Consider the following 15,865-nt stretch of genomic DNA (forward strand, 5'->3'; position numbering starts at 1 on the left):
TTGAGGCCGGAATTGAACCCAGGTCCCTGGCGCTGTGAGGCAGAAGTGCTAACCACTGAGCCACCATGCGGCCCGATAGAAATTTACTTTCCTATCCATCAGCGTGTCATCTGCAAACATAGCTGCTGTACCTTCAGTCCCTTCAAACAAGTCATTTATATGAATTGGAAATGGTTGAGGCCACAGCACTGATCCCTATGGGAGGGTTGAGGGGTAAAGGGAGAGATGAGAGAGATGAAAGGAGGACGTAGAGGAATAAAGGAAGAGAATTGTGCTGACAATACTTACTCCACTTGCTCTGTAGGTGTACAGCACTTTTTCATGAATGACAAACCAGAGTTTCTTCCAATGTCTCTTGTTCCTCTTACACCTCTGGAGATATCCACTCATTGACACTCCCTCAGCTGAAGCTTCAACCTGACAACCACCAAATATCTCATTAGAAAAGAAGGCAAAGGATGGGGGATGAGTCAGTCTCACTCGCAGGGAGAGGCCTCCCTTGGGGTCAACCTCATTAGCAGAAAGAGGTCTCCCTTGGGGTCAGTGGAATTAGAAGGGAGACATCTCCCTCTGCATTAGCCTCACCTGGAAGATAGGTGTATTGTGTGATTGGCCTACCTCCTTCAGAGCCGTTGGAATCCTCTTCTGTTTGCGGAGGGAGGTTGTGTGGAAACTGTGAAACACTGACGAGAACGTAGTGCTTGGTGAGTGAGTCAGTAATGATGGAGCCTTTTCACTCTCTGTTAATAATTCTGCAAAGATTCAAAAAGCATGTTCAAGTGAGGATTACATACAGGATGGTGAAGAATGGCACTTGGCATGCTTGCCTTCGTTGGACAGAGCACTGAGTTGGAACATTATATTATGGCTATCCACAAGGCCACATTTAGAGTACAGTCAGTTCTCCTATAACACACATTTCTTCAGTGCGAATTAGCTGTAACACAATTGATGAATGTAAATCAAGTTATTTGTAGAATGCGAACTTTCCTGTCTGGTATTGTTATTATGTGATTCCAGCCCCATTAGTTTAAATGTTGCCATTATGCGATTTTCTTCTAACATGGAGTCACATGGGATAGGAACTATCGTGTTACATCAGAACTGACTGAACTGTGTACAATTCTAGTTGTCCTGCTTTAGAAAGAATGTTGTTAAATGGGAAAGAGTGCAGAAAAGATTTACAAGATTGTTATCAGAACTGGAGGGTTTGTGTTAGTAAGAACAGGCTGGGTCTTTTTTCCCTGGAGCATTGAGGCTGAGGAGTGGACTTATAGGGATTTATAAAATCATGAAGGGGATGGATAAGGTAAATAGCAAAGGTCTTTTCCCCAGGTAGCAGAGTTCAAAACTAGAGAGTATCATTTTAAGGTGTGAGGAGAAAGTGTTAAAAGGGGCCTAGAGGGATCCTTTTCACACAGGACGTTTTGCATTTCAAATGAACTGCCAGAGAAGTGGTAGATGCAGGCACAGGTCGATCTGCTATAATGCATGTTTTGTTAATGCAAATTCACTATAATACAATTGACAAACTGAGGGCACTGTTTCTAAAATGTAAAGTTTTAAAGCGTGTATTGATTATCATGGTAGGCTACTGCAGAAAATACAGAGATATGGCATTGAGGGTGAGTTGGAGGTTTGGATTAGGAATTGGCTCTCTGGAAGAAGACAGAGGGTAGTAGTTGATGGCAAAGGTTCATCTTGGAGTGCCGTCACTAGCGGTGTTCCGCAAGGATCTGTTTTGGGACCATTGCTGTTTGTCATTTTTATAAATGACCTGGAGGAAGGGTTAGAAGGTTGGGTGAGCAAGTTTGCGGATGATACGAAAGTCGGAGGAGTTGTAGACAGTGAGGAAGGATATGGCAGGTTACAGCGGGATATAGAGAAGCTGCAGAGCTGGGCAGAAAGGTGGCAAATGGAGTTCAATGTAGCTAAGTGTGAAGTGATTCACTTTGGTAAGAGTAATAAAAAGATGGATTACTGTGCTAATGGTAGACTACTTGGTAGTGTGGAAGAGCAGAGGGATCTTGGTGTCCATGTACACAGATCTCTGAAAGTTGCCACCCAGGTAAATAGTGCAGTGAAGAAGGCATATGGCGTACTGGCTTTTATTGGTAGAGGAATTGAGTTCCGGAGTCCTGAGGTCATGCTGCAGTTGTATAAGACTCTGGTGCGGCCGCATCTGGAATATTGTGTGCAGTTTTGGTCGCCATACTATAGGAAGGATGTGGAGGCACTGGAACGGGTGCAGAGGAAGTTTACCAGGATGTTGCCTGGTATGGTAGGAAAATCCTATGAGGAAAGGCTGAGGCACTTGGGGTTGTTTTCATTGGAGAAAAGAAGGTTTAGGGGTGATTTGATAGAGGTGTACAAGATGATTAGGGGGTTAGATAGGGTTGACAGTGAGAACCTTTTTCCACGTATGGAGTCAGCTATTACAAGGGGGCATAGCTTTAAATTAAGGGGGGGTAGATATAGGACTGATGTTAGGGGTAGGTTCTTCACTCAGCGAGTCGTAAGTTCATGGAATGCCCTGCCAGTAGCAGTAGTGGACTCTCCCTCTTTATGGGTATTTAAGCGGGCATTGGATAGGTATATGGAGGATAGTGGGTTAGTGTAGGTTAGGTGGGCTTTGATCGGCGCAACATCGAGGGCTGAAGGGCCTGTACTGCGCTGTATTCTTCTATGTTCTATGTTCTATCACGCAATTCCAGCCCCATTAGTATAAATGGTGCTGCTATTACACAATTTTCCTTTAACACATGAGAACTGAACTACCACATTTTAGCAGAACTGACTGTATAGTTACAACACTTAAAAGACATTTGCACAGGTACATGAATAAGAAAGGTTTAAGAGGGATATGGGCCAAACACAGCAAATGGGACTAGTTTAATTTGGGAAACCTGAGGCGACTGTCTGTGTGAAGTTTGTACATTCTCCCCATGTCTACATGTGTTTCCCCTGGCTGCTCTAGTTTGCTCCCACAGTCCAAAGATGTGCAGGTTAGCTGGATTAGCCATGCTAAATTGTCCATATTGTCCAGGGATGTGCAGGCAAGATGGATTAGCTATGGGAAATACAGGGCTACAGGGTAGGAAAGTGGGTCTGGGTGGAATGCTCTTTAGAGGGTCATTGTGGACCTGATGGGACAAATGGCTTGCTTCCACACTGTAGGGATTCTATGATTCCATGATTCTATCAGACCTTAAGATGTCAGGACACCTGGATAAATGGTTAAGGTGGCATACGGTATGTTATTAGTTGAAGCACAGAGTTAAAGAACAGGGAGGTTCTACTGAAACTGTAAAAAAAAATGTTGCTTCTAGAATCCACAATTTTGTTATGATAGCATTGGAGGGCTGCTGAGGAGATTTACCAGGATGTTGTGTGGGCTGGAGAGTTTTGATTATGAAGAGAGATTGGACAGACTGGGGTTGTTTTTCTTAGAGCAGAGGAGACTGAGAGGAGACATGTTTGAGCTGTTAAAAATTCTGAGGGGCATAGGTAGGGTTGACATGAAGAAACCTTTCCTTTTTTGGAGGGTGAATGACCAAGGGAAATAGATTTAAGGTAAGGGACAGAAGGTTTTGAGATTTGAGGAAAAGCTTTCTCACCCAGAGGATGATTGGAATCTGGAACTCACTGCCTGTAAGGAAGGTAACACTCGTAACATTGAAAACATATTCAGATATGACTTGCGATGCCCAGACATACGAGACTATGGGCCTAGTGCTGCAAAATTGGATCAGAATAGTTAGGTGATTATTTTTGTCTGGTGCAGTCTGAAGGGCCCTATTATGTGATGTAGATCACTATCACTTTACGATACATTACTGACAGTATGTTCCTCAATTTAAGCATTCGCTGCAGTAAAACATGTTTACTCATACATTATTTCGTTCTATTGTCATTCGCCTTAAATCAACATCATTTATTCTTTCCCTTTCCTTCCATAAACTCCGTCCAGACCCATTTCTGATTTTGAATACCTGTATCAAATCTCCCCTCAGCCCTCTCTTCTCACTTGAGAGAGGAGTTTAGAAGAATAAGGAGAGATCTCTTAGAAATACATGCTCTAATTTATAAATTCTAACAGGACTTGACAGAATAAACACTGGAAGGATGTTTCGATCAACTGGGGAGTACACACTAAGGATATATTTAGGACTGAGCTGAGGAGAAATGTCCTAACCCAGAGAGTGGGTAGCCTGTGGAATTCTCTGCTGCAGAAAATGATTGAGGCCAAAATACTGAATGTTTTCATGAAGGATTTAGATACAGTTTTTAGGGCTAACAGGATAAAGCAGTTTGGGGAGTAAGCAGGATTAGGGAACGGAGTTGGATGATCAATCATGATAATTTTGAATGGTTCAATGGGCTGAATGGCCTAATGCTCCATGTTTTTATGTTGAGAGAAAAGTTAGTTTCTCCAATCAGATGACATAACAGAAGTTCCTCATTGCTGGGAATGTTCTCATGAATCTCCTCTCATGTGTTATTATCCTTCTTGAAGGTATGGCACCCAGAACTGGACACAATGAAGTGCTTGAGCATATATTACACAATGTGTTAAACAGGCCTTGCACAATGTTGCACCTTCCCAGCTTCTTCATGTTACTACATGCCTTTCCCCACAGATGACAGGGAACCCTGTGAGGGTACAGGGAGGCAATGGCCTAATGGTATTATCACTAGACTGTTAATCCCGAGACCCAGGCAATGTTCTGGAGACTAAAGTTCTGATCCCACCAGGACGGCGGTGGAATATGAATTCAATAAAACATCTGGAATTAAGAGTCTCATGATGATCATGAATCCAGTGTAGATTGTCAGAAAAAAAATCAAATTCACAAATGTCCTTTAGGGAAGGAAATTGACTCTTAAGTTGACTTTTAATTGTCCTCTGGGCTATTATGGATAAGCAATAAATACTGGACTAGCCAGTGATGCCCTCATACCTTGAAATAATTAAAACGCCTAAGGAAGTGATAGAGGTGGGTACAATTACAACATTTAAAAGACTTTTGATCAGGTACATGAATAGGAAAGGTTTAGAGGGATATGGGCCAAACATTGGCAAATGGGACTAGTTCAGTTTCGGATAGTTGGACCGAAGGGTCTGTATCCATGTTGTATATCTCTATGACTCCTCCTCCTCCAGTGTAACAGTGTCCTGGCTTCTCCATCATGTCGCAGGACTCCCTCCCTCAAGTAATTGGTCCTTCCCTTGATCCCATGTAATGAGATACTGGTATTACCTTTCCTTTTCAGCTCCCTGTGGCACTGGTCACACACTCTGGCCATCCTTCCTTTCAGATACTTGAGTGGATACTTGTTTCTGGAACATGTTCGACATATAACCTGCAACAGGCAGACCAGAGAGAAAGTGAGTGCAATCATACCTGCCTGTTATCTTCTACAGTCCCACCTCCAGTCTTTCTCCTCCTCGGAATGTGTCATATCTCCCACTGCCACCTTCGCCCAAACTCCACGCTTAAATTCCTCCAATCTGGTGTCTGAACTCACCACAGTACAGTAATTATTCTTGTCAATGTCACAAATTACATCCTGTATAACTGACAAGGATAAACTTTCCCACTTTATCATTCTCAACCTATCTACAGCCTTTGATACAGTGAGCACACCAATTTGCTCAGCTCCTCTCTCCTGTTGTCCATCTAGGTGGGACTGCTGTCATCCGGCTCCATATTTAACCATCTCATTGTAGCCAGAGAATCACCTAAAATAGCTCGACTTGCTGCTTCTGCAATGTTTCTTATGCTCCCCCACGAAACCAGACTTGAACCCCAGCCGAACCTCACTGGCACACCTTTCAAAGGCAGAGTGTTCATTTTCACACGTACATTGCTGACATCCAGTTCTACCTCCACCAACACCTCCATCAATCCTCATATATCTGAATTGTTACCTACCTTATCTGACATTCAATACCAGACAACTAAACTTTGCTAATCAAAACCACTGTCTTTGCTTCCTGCCACCAGCTTTAAATCTCTCCCTGAGAGATTGTGGGCGGCACGGTGGCACAGTGGTTAGCACTGCTGCCTCACAGTGCCAGAGACCCGGGTTCAATTCCTGCCTCAGGCGACCGACTGTGTGGAGTTTGCACGTTCTCCCAGTGTCTGCGTGGGTTTCCTCCGGGTGCTCCGGTTTCCTCCCAAAGATGTGCAGCTCAGGTGAATTGGCCATGCTAAATTACCCGTAGTGTTAGGTAAGGGGTAAATGTATGGGTGGGTTGTGCTTCGGTGGGTCAGTGTGGACTTGTTGGGCCGAAGGGCCTGTTTCCACACTGTAATGGAATCTAAACTGTTTGAAACTGATCCAATGTGTCAAAAAACTTAGAGTCAGAGAGATTTACAGCAGGCCATTCAGCCCATATTGTCTGCACCAGTCAAAACAGCCACCCAACTAATCTAATTCCATTCTCCATCACTTGACCCACAGTCCTGTATGCTTTGGATTCAAAAGAGTACATCTAAATACTTTTTCAATGTTATGAGGGTTTTTGCCTCTACCACTATTACAGGCAATGAGTTTCAGGTTCTCACCTCCCGCTGGATGAAAATGTTTTTCCTCATAACTCCTTTAAATCTTCTGCCCCTTATGCAGAATCGATGCACTATATTAATTGATCCCTCCATCAAGGGGAAAAATTTCTTCCTGTCTACCCTATGTCCCTCATATTTTATTGTGGGTGGCACGGTGGCCCAGTGGTTAGCACTGCTACCTCACAGCGCCGGAGACCTGGGTTCAATTCCCACCTCAGGCGACTCTCTGTGTGGAGTTTGCACATTCTCCCCGTGTCTGCATAGGTTTTCTCCGGGTCCTCCGGTTTCCTCCCACAATCCAAAAATGTGCAGGTTAGGTGAATTGGCTGTGCTAAATTGCCCGTAGTGTTAGGTGAAGGGTTAAATATAGGGGAATGGATCTGGGTGGGTTGCGCTTCGGCGGGTTGGTGTGGACTGGTTGGGCCGAAGGGCCTGTTTCCACACTGGAGGAATCTAATCTAATATAATCTAATCTAATCTACATCTCAATCTCCTCTGCTCTGAGAAAAACAATCTCAGTTTGTCCATTCTCTCTTCATAACTGAAACTCTGCAGCCCAGGAAACGGTCTGGTATCATAGTGGAATCCCAAGCCGATTTCTAATCACATATTCACTCCATCACTCAGGCCACCTACTTCCAGTTGTACAACATTGCTTGACTTCATCCCATCTCAGCACATCACCTGCTGAAAACTGCAATCCTGTTTTTATTACCTTTGGACTCAACTATACCAATGCATTTCTGGCTGGCCTCCCATATTTCATTGTCTATAAACCTGAAGTCACCCAAAGTCTACTATGTGGGTCCTGAGCCCTGCCAAATTGTGTTTCATAGAAATATAGAAGATAAGAGCAGGAGAAGCCTGCACTGTCATTCATCACAATCACGGCTGATCATCCAACTCAACAGCCTAGACCTGCTTTCTCCCCACAACCTTTGATCCCGTTCACTCCAAGTGCTATATCTAGTTGCCTCTTGAACACACTCAATGTTTTGGCATGAACTGCTTCCTGTGGTTTCCGCAGGAATTCCACAGGCTTACCACTCTTTGAGTGAAGAAATGCCTCCTCATTTCCATCCTAAATGCTCCATCACAAATCCTCACCCCTGCTTCTGGATGCACCCACTATCGGGAACATCCTCCCTGCATCTATTTGTCTAGTCCTGTTAGAGTTTTATAAGTTTCAATAAGATCTCCCTCTTGCTCATCTGAACTCCAGCGAAAACAATCCTAACCTAGTCAATCTCTCCTCACATGTCAGTCCCACCATCCTTCACTGCACTCCCTTGAGATCCAGATCACCCCTGTGTTACTGACCTACACTGACAATTTGTCAAGCAACACTCCTTCATGTTTCCAAATTCCTTCAAGATCTTGCCCTCTGTATTTCTGCAACTTCCTCCAGCTCCACTTTCTCTGATATATTTGTGCTGCTCTATATAAGGCCTCTTGTGCACCCCTGAACTTAATCACTTCCACTCTGATCACTACAAATCTTCACGACATTGACTAGGTCCCGAGTTTCCTCTTTAACCAACTTGTGGTTGCCTGACCAAACATTGCCTTTCAAAGAAAAGTGCTGCAGATGCTGATGATTGGAAATAAAAGCAAAATGACTGGAGCAACTCAGCATATCTGGCAGTATCTGGGAGAGAGAAAAACAAAGTTTGTGTTTGAGCCCAAGGAATCGTCTGAAGAACATGCCATTTGAAGAAGAGTCATAATGGAATTGATATGCTAGTTTTAGTTCTCTCTCCACAGATGCTGTCAGACCTGCTGAGTTTCTTCAACACTATGTTTTCACTTCCAACATCCCCTTCCATGGTTTCCATGTCAGATTCCACTTGATTATTTCAATGAATCATCTTGCTTTATTTCACTATGTTAAAGTCACTATATAAATGCATTCAGTCGTTGTGAGTGGGTTCTGACAGGGCAATGTCAATGAAAGGGTTGATTCACCTTTCCACATGCATGGCAGTGTTGACGTCTCCATGTCAGCGAGAAGTCACTTGAGCAGATCATACACATCCCCACTCGGGAGTCAGGAATCAGCATTGGTGGCTTGGCACCTAGACCACTGTCTGTCTTCTCCAAGGATAGCTGGACAGAGGACAGCGAGAGACAGCCATTAAATTCATAAAGATCCTGTTAGATTAAAGTGTACAGTGAGCACAGAGGCTATAACTTTAAACTAGCTCAGAGTCCAGGCCACAGTCCTGTCCCATCATCAAGAATGTGTGTATCTGTTTCTTCTAGAGGTGTGAGTGATTTTTCACTTCAGTAGAAAAATTGGTTCTACATTTTAATAATGTTGTCTTGGCCTTGGCTCATTTCTTCTTATTTGCAATTTAGGACAGGATCTATGGGATTTGATGGTCCAATCTGGAGGAGTTTGAATCTCAGAGATATGACAGGACATCGACTAAAGATACACAAGTCAGGTATTGTCTTTTGTCATCGGTTCTCTGCTTCTGCATTATTTTCTGTCTTTCCTGGTTCCCTTGGGGAAAAGGTCAGGACTATCAATCCTCCATCAAATAGGAACTATGCAGCAATCACTCACCAACTGTGTTAGCACACTGTAATACTTCTGCACACCTCTTATCAGAGCTGCTACATTACCAGATCTTACTGTGTGAGATTCAACTGTTTACCAACAAATGTTTAGCATGCCTGGAGGTTTCTTGGACAGCACTGAAGGACTACCAGAGGGTCCTTCTTCCTGGAGGTTATTTCCACACCACACACACAAAAAGTAGGAACATAAGAAACAGAATAGGCCATTCTGCCCATCTTGGGTTACAACTCCACTTTCCTGCCCACTCTCTATATCCATTGAGTTCCTGAGAGACCAAACATCTACTCATACCAGCTTTAAATATGGAGACTCCACAATGGTCCAGGGTACAGAATTACAAAGACTCTGAACTCTTTGAACTTATTTCAGTTCCTAAATGATCAGTCCCTAATCCCTGTGTGGAAGATAATATTATCAGATGGTTGAGATGGAGACTGAGAAACTGGGAAAATGGAATGGAGTCCTTGCAGGAAGCAGCGTGTGAGGAAATGTTCTGGTGAAGAGTCACAGGACTTGAAATGCTCACTTGGCTTTCTTCCCGAGATGCTGCCACATCAGCTGCCAAATTCACCCACAGTTCTCTTTGAACTGAATAAAACAATGAAGTTGTGCAAAGTGACACCAAACTCAGCCAGGTGAAGGAGAGTGGTATTGGCCTGTGCAGGCCTTTTTTTTCCAGGAAGTAGGGAAGAATATCCAGAACATGGGGAATGGACTTGTGGAGGAATTGCATGCTGAAGAGGAGGGGACTAGGATTAGGAAACCTGTGGTTTGAGAGAGGCTGGATAAGCTCAGGGTGATTTCTTGGAGCAGAGAAAGTTGAGAGAGGTGACTGATGGAGGTGTATAGTTCATAACAGGCATGGACAACAGCTGTGCCCCTAGTTAAAGCGCTAATATTTAGGAGGCATAATGTTTATAGCGAAAGGCTATAAAGGGGATTTAAAGGGGATTTTAAAAAAAAAAGATTTTCAGCCAGAAAATGTTCTGAGATACACTTCCTGGGAGGCTAACTGAGTCGAGAAACCTCACAACTTTTAAAAGATACTTGGATGAGTATGTCATAATATTCAAGGTGAAGGCAAGGGGTTAGTGCAAGAAAGCGGGACGAGTCAGGTAGTAGTATATTTTTGGCAATAAAGACTTGATGGGTCAAAGGGTTTCTTCTGTACTCCTTCACCTTACCTATGCTTTTCATGACTTTAGAAAGCTCTATAGGGTCAGCCTCCAATATTCAGGGAAAAAAGCCCCAACCTATCCAGCCTCTCTTTATAACTCAAACCTTACAGTCCTGGTAACATCCTTGTAAATTTTCTCTGCACCCTTTCCAGTTTAATAACATATTTCCTATAACAGGGTAACCAGATTTTTACACAGTACATCATCAAGTCTTGTACAGCAGATCCTTTGGCCTAACCCGTCCATGCCGACCAAGTTACTCAAACTGAACTAGTCCCATTTGCCTGCTTTTGGCCCATATTCCTTTAAACCTTTCTCATCCATCTCTGTTTTTGGATTCTTCATTGTAATGGAACTCTCTAAATATCTCATAAATGTTGTCATTTTACCTGCCCCTACCATGTCCTCCAGCAGCTTGTTCCATACACCCCTCTACACCATCCTCAGTGTGAAAGAGTTGCCTCTCAGGTCCACTTATATGACTCTGTAAGTGCAGGCATAGGTGAGATGGAGGGGTCCAAGTGAGAGAGTAGCTTTGGATATGGTTGAAATGGTCTATAGAACATAGAAGATTACAGCGTAGTGCAGGCCCTTCTGCCCTTGATGTTGCACCGACCTGTGAAACCAATCTGAAGCCCATCTAACCCACACTATTTCATTCTCATCCATATGTTTATCCAATGACCATTTAAACGCCCTTAAAGTTGGTGAGTCTACTACGGTTGCAGACAGTGTGTTCCACGCCCCTACTATTCTCTGAGTAAGGATACTACCTCTGACATCTGTCCTATATCTATCAGCCCTCAACTTAAAGCCATGTCCCCTTGTGCTAGCCATCATCATCTGAGGAAAAAGGCTCTCACTGTCCACCCCATCTAACCCTCTGATTATTTTATATGTCTCCTTAAGTCACCTCTCAAACTTCTTCTCTCTAATGAAGACAACTTCAATTCCCTCAGCCTTTCCTCCATACCAAGAAACATCCGAGTAAATTACCTTTGAACCCTTTCCAAACCTTCCATGTCCTTCACATAATGTGGTGACTAGAACTGTACACAACACCCCAAGTGCGGCCACACCAGAGTTTTGTACAGCTGCAACAGGAATGCAGACTACTGGGCTAATGGTAAGATTCTTGGCAACGTAGGTGAGCAGAGAGATCTCACTGTCCATGTACATAGATCCCTGAAAGTTGCCACCTAGGTTGATAGGGTTGTTAAGAAGTGTATTAACTTTAATTGGTAGAGGAATTGAGTTTCGGAACCACGAGGTTACGTGGATCTCTCTGCTCATCTACATTGCCAAGAATCGTACCATTAGCCCAGTAGTCTGCATTCCTCTTGCTCCTTTCAAAGGAGGTAGTTTCTTTACTCAGACAATAGTAGGGGCATGGAATGCATTGGGCATTTAAATGATCATTGGATAGACATATGGAAGAAAATGGAATAGTGTAGGTTAGATGGGTTTCAGATTGGTTTCACAAGTCGGTGCAACATCAAGGGCCAAAGGACCTGTACTGCATTGTAATGTTCTATGTTCTAATATAGAATATAGTGTTACAGCTGCAGAGAAAGTTCACATTCTGTATGTTTTTGAACAACCTAATTTTTGCCCACATTATAACACATTTGGCATCTTGTCGCTCTGCTGTATCTCTTGGAAGCCTCTCTGTGTCCTACTCTCGTTATTTTCCACCAAGCTTAAAACTCTCAGCAAATACATCTAGGGGAGGTGGTGGCAGTGTTATAAAATCTTTGGATAAATTCAGAGGTCCTGGCTAATACTCAAAGTTCAAATCCTACCATGGCTGCAAGTAGAATTTAGTTTATAAAGCTCAATATAAAACTAATCTCTGTGATGGAAAAGCACAGCAGATCAGGCAGTATCTGAGGAGCAGGAGGATTGACATTTCAGGCATAATGATGTCCGAAACATTGATTCTCCTGCTCCTCGGATGCTGCCTGACCTGTTGTGCTTTTCCAGCACCACACTCTCAATTCTGATCTCCAGCATCTGCAGTCCTCACGTTCTCCTAATCTCTGTGATGGTTAACATAACAGCTATAATCAATTGTTCATAAAAACCCATTTCAATTATGAATGTTCTTTGAGGAGAGAAATCTTCCATCCCTACCTTGTTGGCCTGTGTGTGACTCCAGACCCACAGCAACATGGATGACTCTTACCTGTGCTCTGAAATCGCAAAAGATGCCGCTCAGTTTGAGGGCCATTTGAGATGGGCAATGTTCTATGGCCCATTGGTCTTGCCAGGAATGGCAATTTTGGATTGAGGAATAAAGATAACAAAATCACTCTGTTTCTTTGCCTCAGACAATGAGATGTTTGCTAGAACTACGATCTGTATTAACACTGGGATGCATTGATGAGAGAGCTCTCTATTGTAACACCGACCTCAGCATTCCCTCTCAGGCTCAAGAACGTCTGTGACCTCTGATAATCATCCACTGCTTTGCTGATATCAGCCAACCATTCATCACGCTCTGTCGAGGAGCTGACAAAAAGAAGTTAGATTAGTCACGATTGACTAAATAAAAAAGAATTACTGAAATCAAATTGGATACACACCGCAATTGTTTCAACTAGACAAAGCCATTCATTTCTTAGAACAGATTAAACTTGCCTGGTTTAAGCAAAACCTGGCAGTGAATTGTCAATCATTATCAACCATTGGATTTTGCTTGGCAAGCCCTCTATCAATCAACTTCCATTTTCTAATCAATCAGCATTCTCTCGGCTTACAGTGTAAATATTGGATTTTCTCTTTATTGGCAATTTTCTTGATGTGTGCAAGACAAAATGTTTTAGCAAAATATGTCTTTTTCAGTAATACCTAAGTACTATACTACCAAACATCTAGTTGACGACTAATTTATGGTAATCTACATACCAATTATTTTAAAAGTGTAAAAACCAACAGGGATAAACTGGAAAAGAAAAGCAGTAGATATAAGTAACAGTCAGAATAAAAGAAGACTAAAGATGAAAGGTAAGTGGAGTATCATTTAGGTGAAATAATTAGAAATGTTAGTAGACCCAGCATGACCATCTGCACGGGAAGAGTTCCAAGCTGCAGAAACCTGAGCTCTGGGCTTCAGAGCTCCAGTGGAGGCTGGAGACTCTGTGGCACATCCACAAGGCTGAGAGGCATGTGGGCAGCATGTTTACAGAGGTGAAGGAACAGGAGGGTAAAAAGGAATGGGTGACCACCAGGCAATCACAGAAAAATAGGCAACTAGTGCAGGAATCCCCTTGGTCTCCTTATAAAATTAATTTTCCAATTTGGAAGCTGAGAAACTTGCTGGTTCCTCAAGGGAGTGCAGATAGAGCTGGGCTTCTGGCATCATGAGTGGTAAGACCATAAGACATAGGAGTGGAAGTAAGGCCATTCGGCCCATCGAGTCCACTCCACCATTCAATCATGGCTGATGGGCACTTCAACTCCACTTACCCGCATTCTCTCCGTAGCCCTTAATTCCTTGTGACATCAAGAATTTATCAATCTCTGCCTTGAAGACATTTAGCGTCCCGGCCTCCACTGCACTCTGTAGCAATGAATTCCACAGGCCCACCACTCTCTGGCTGAAGAAATGTCTCCGCATTTCTGTTCTGAATTTACCCCTCTAATTCTAAGGCTGTCTCCTCACCTAATGGAAACAATTTCCTAGCGTCCACCCTTTCCAAGCCATGTATTATCTTGTATGTCTCTATTAAGTCTCCCCTTAATCTTCTAAACTCCAATAAATACAATCCCAGGATCCTCAGCTGTTCCTCATATGTTAGACCTACCATTCCAGGGATCATCCATGTGAATCTCCGCTGGACACGCTCCAGTGCCAGTATGTCCTTCCTGAGGTGGGGGGACCAAAACTGGACACAGTATTCCAAATGGGGCCTAACCAGAGCTTTATAAAGTCTCAGTAGTACAACGGTGCTTTTATATTCCAACCCTCTTGAGATAAATGACAACATTGCATTCGCTTTCTTGTCTGACTATACAGGAGGAAAAATAAAGCAGGAATGATAGTGATAGATGATCCATTAGTTGGGGGAACAAACAGACATTTCTGCAGCCACACATGAGACCCCAGGATGGTGTGTTCCTCCCTGGTGCCAGTATCAATGCTGTCACTTAGCAGCTGCAGGGCATCCTGAAGCAGGAGGATGATAAGGCAGAGGGTGTGGTGCACATTGGTATTGAAAATATAGGGAGAACAAGGGATGAGATCTCGCATCAAGACTTCAGGGTGCTGGGCAGTAGATTAAAAAACAGGACCTCCTAGTGCCATTTGCCAACAAGTACAGAAATAGAAGAGGGAAGATAAATGTGTGGCTAAAGAGTTGATGCAGGAGGCAGGGTTTTAGATTTCTGGACCAGTGGGATTGTTTCTGGGAAAGGTGGGACCTCTACAAGTAGGTCAGTCTGCTCTAAACCAGAATGGTTTATATCCTTGTGGGAGGGTTTGCTAGTGCTGTTGGCAGGAGTTTAAATTAGTTCAGTAGATGCAAGGAACACAGTGCCATTAGTTCAATAGTAAAATCATATAACTTTTTGATGGAACCAAGACAAAGGTAGTAGGCCATGTGGTATCTCAAAGGAGTAAGGTGAGCCTGGATGGGCTCTATTTGAAAACTGTGTACTAGAGGTAAGGCAGATGTGTTAAGGGTGTGGATCGCCATCACAGAGACTTGGTCAAGGGAGAGTTAGAGTCAAAAAGTGTAGTGCTGATAAAGCACAGCCAGTCAGACAGCGTCCAAGGAGCAGGAGAGTCAATGTTTCAAGCATAAGCTCTTCATCAGGATGATGATCACATTCCTGATGTAGACCTTATGCTCAAAATGTCGACACTCCTGCTCCTCGGATGCTGCCTGACTCTGTGCTTTTCCAGCACCACACTTTTTGATTCTAATCTCCAGTGTCTGCAGTCCTCAATTTCTCCTGAGGGAAGGATAGGACTGACAACTCAACATTCCAGATATAGGATCTTCAGGCAGGACGTGGAAAGGAGAGATGGTATCAGATTATTAATTAAGGATTCAATTACTTCAGTAAAGAGGGATGATATCTTGGAAGGGTCTTCAAATGAGGCTTTGTGGATACAGTTTCGGAATTAAAATGGAGGTAGTCACACCATGTATCATAACAATACAATTGAGGAACAGATATGTAATATAGTCTGTTGACTGAGGTGTCCAAAAAAACAATAAAGGTAAATATATTACATTTACAGACTCAGAGGGCCATACAGCATAGAAACAGATCCTTCAATACAACTAGTCCATGCTAAACATAATCCTAAACTAAATAGTCCCAGCTGCCTGTTCCTGGCCCACATCCCTTTAAACCTTTCATCCACTTATCCAAATCCACTACTTCATCAGGAAGTTCATTCCAAATGAGAAACCACTCGCTCTGTAAAAAAATTGCCCCTCATGTCTTTTGTAAATCTCTCTCCTCTCAACTTAAAAATGTGCCCTCTAGTCTTGAAATTAGGGGAAAGACAACTATCATTA

The 15,865-nt window shown here is 43.2% G+C and overlaps 1 protein-coding gene across 1 annotated transcript in view; it reads right to left on the reverse strand.

The window, feature by feature from the left end:
* LOC140483960 (FYVE, RhoGEF and PH domain-containing protein 5-like) overlaps positions 1–15,865 on the reverse strand; it is a 251,684-nt gene that overhangs the window by 17,279 nt on the left and 218,540 nt on the right. The window contains exons 14-18 of the mRNA XM_072582831.1: positions 12,746–12,845; positions 8,538–8,678; positions 5,262–5,364; positions 619–752; positions 289–417 (exon numbers count right to left, since the gene is read on the reverse strand). Of these exons, the coding sequence (XP_072438932.1) occupies positions 289–417; positions 619–752; positions 5,262–5,364; positions 8,538–8,678; positions 12,746–12,845 (607 nt within the window). The remainder of the gene's footprint in view (positions 1–288; positions 418–618; positions 753–5,261; positions 5,365–8,537; positions 8,679–12,745; positions 12,846–15,865) is intronic.

The sequence above is a fragment of the Chiloscyllium punctatum genome, chromosome 12 (assembly GCF_047496795.1).
Source record: "Chiloscyllium punctatum isolate Juve2018m chromosome 12, sChiPun1.3, whole genome shotgun sequence".
Lineage (NCBI taxonomy): Eukaryota > Metazoa > Chordata > Chondrichthyes > Orectolobiformes > Hemiscylliidae > Chiloscyllium > Chiloscyllium punctatum.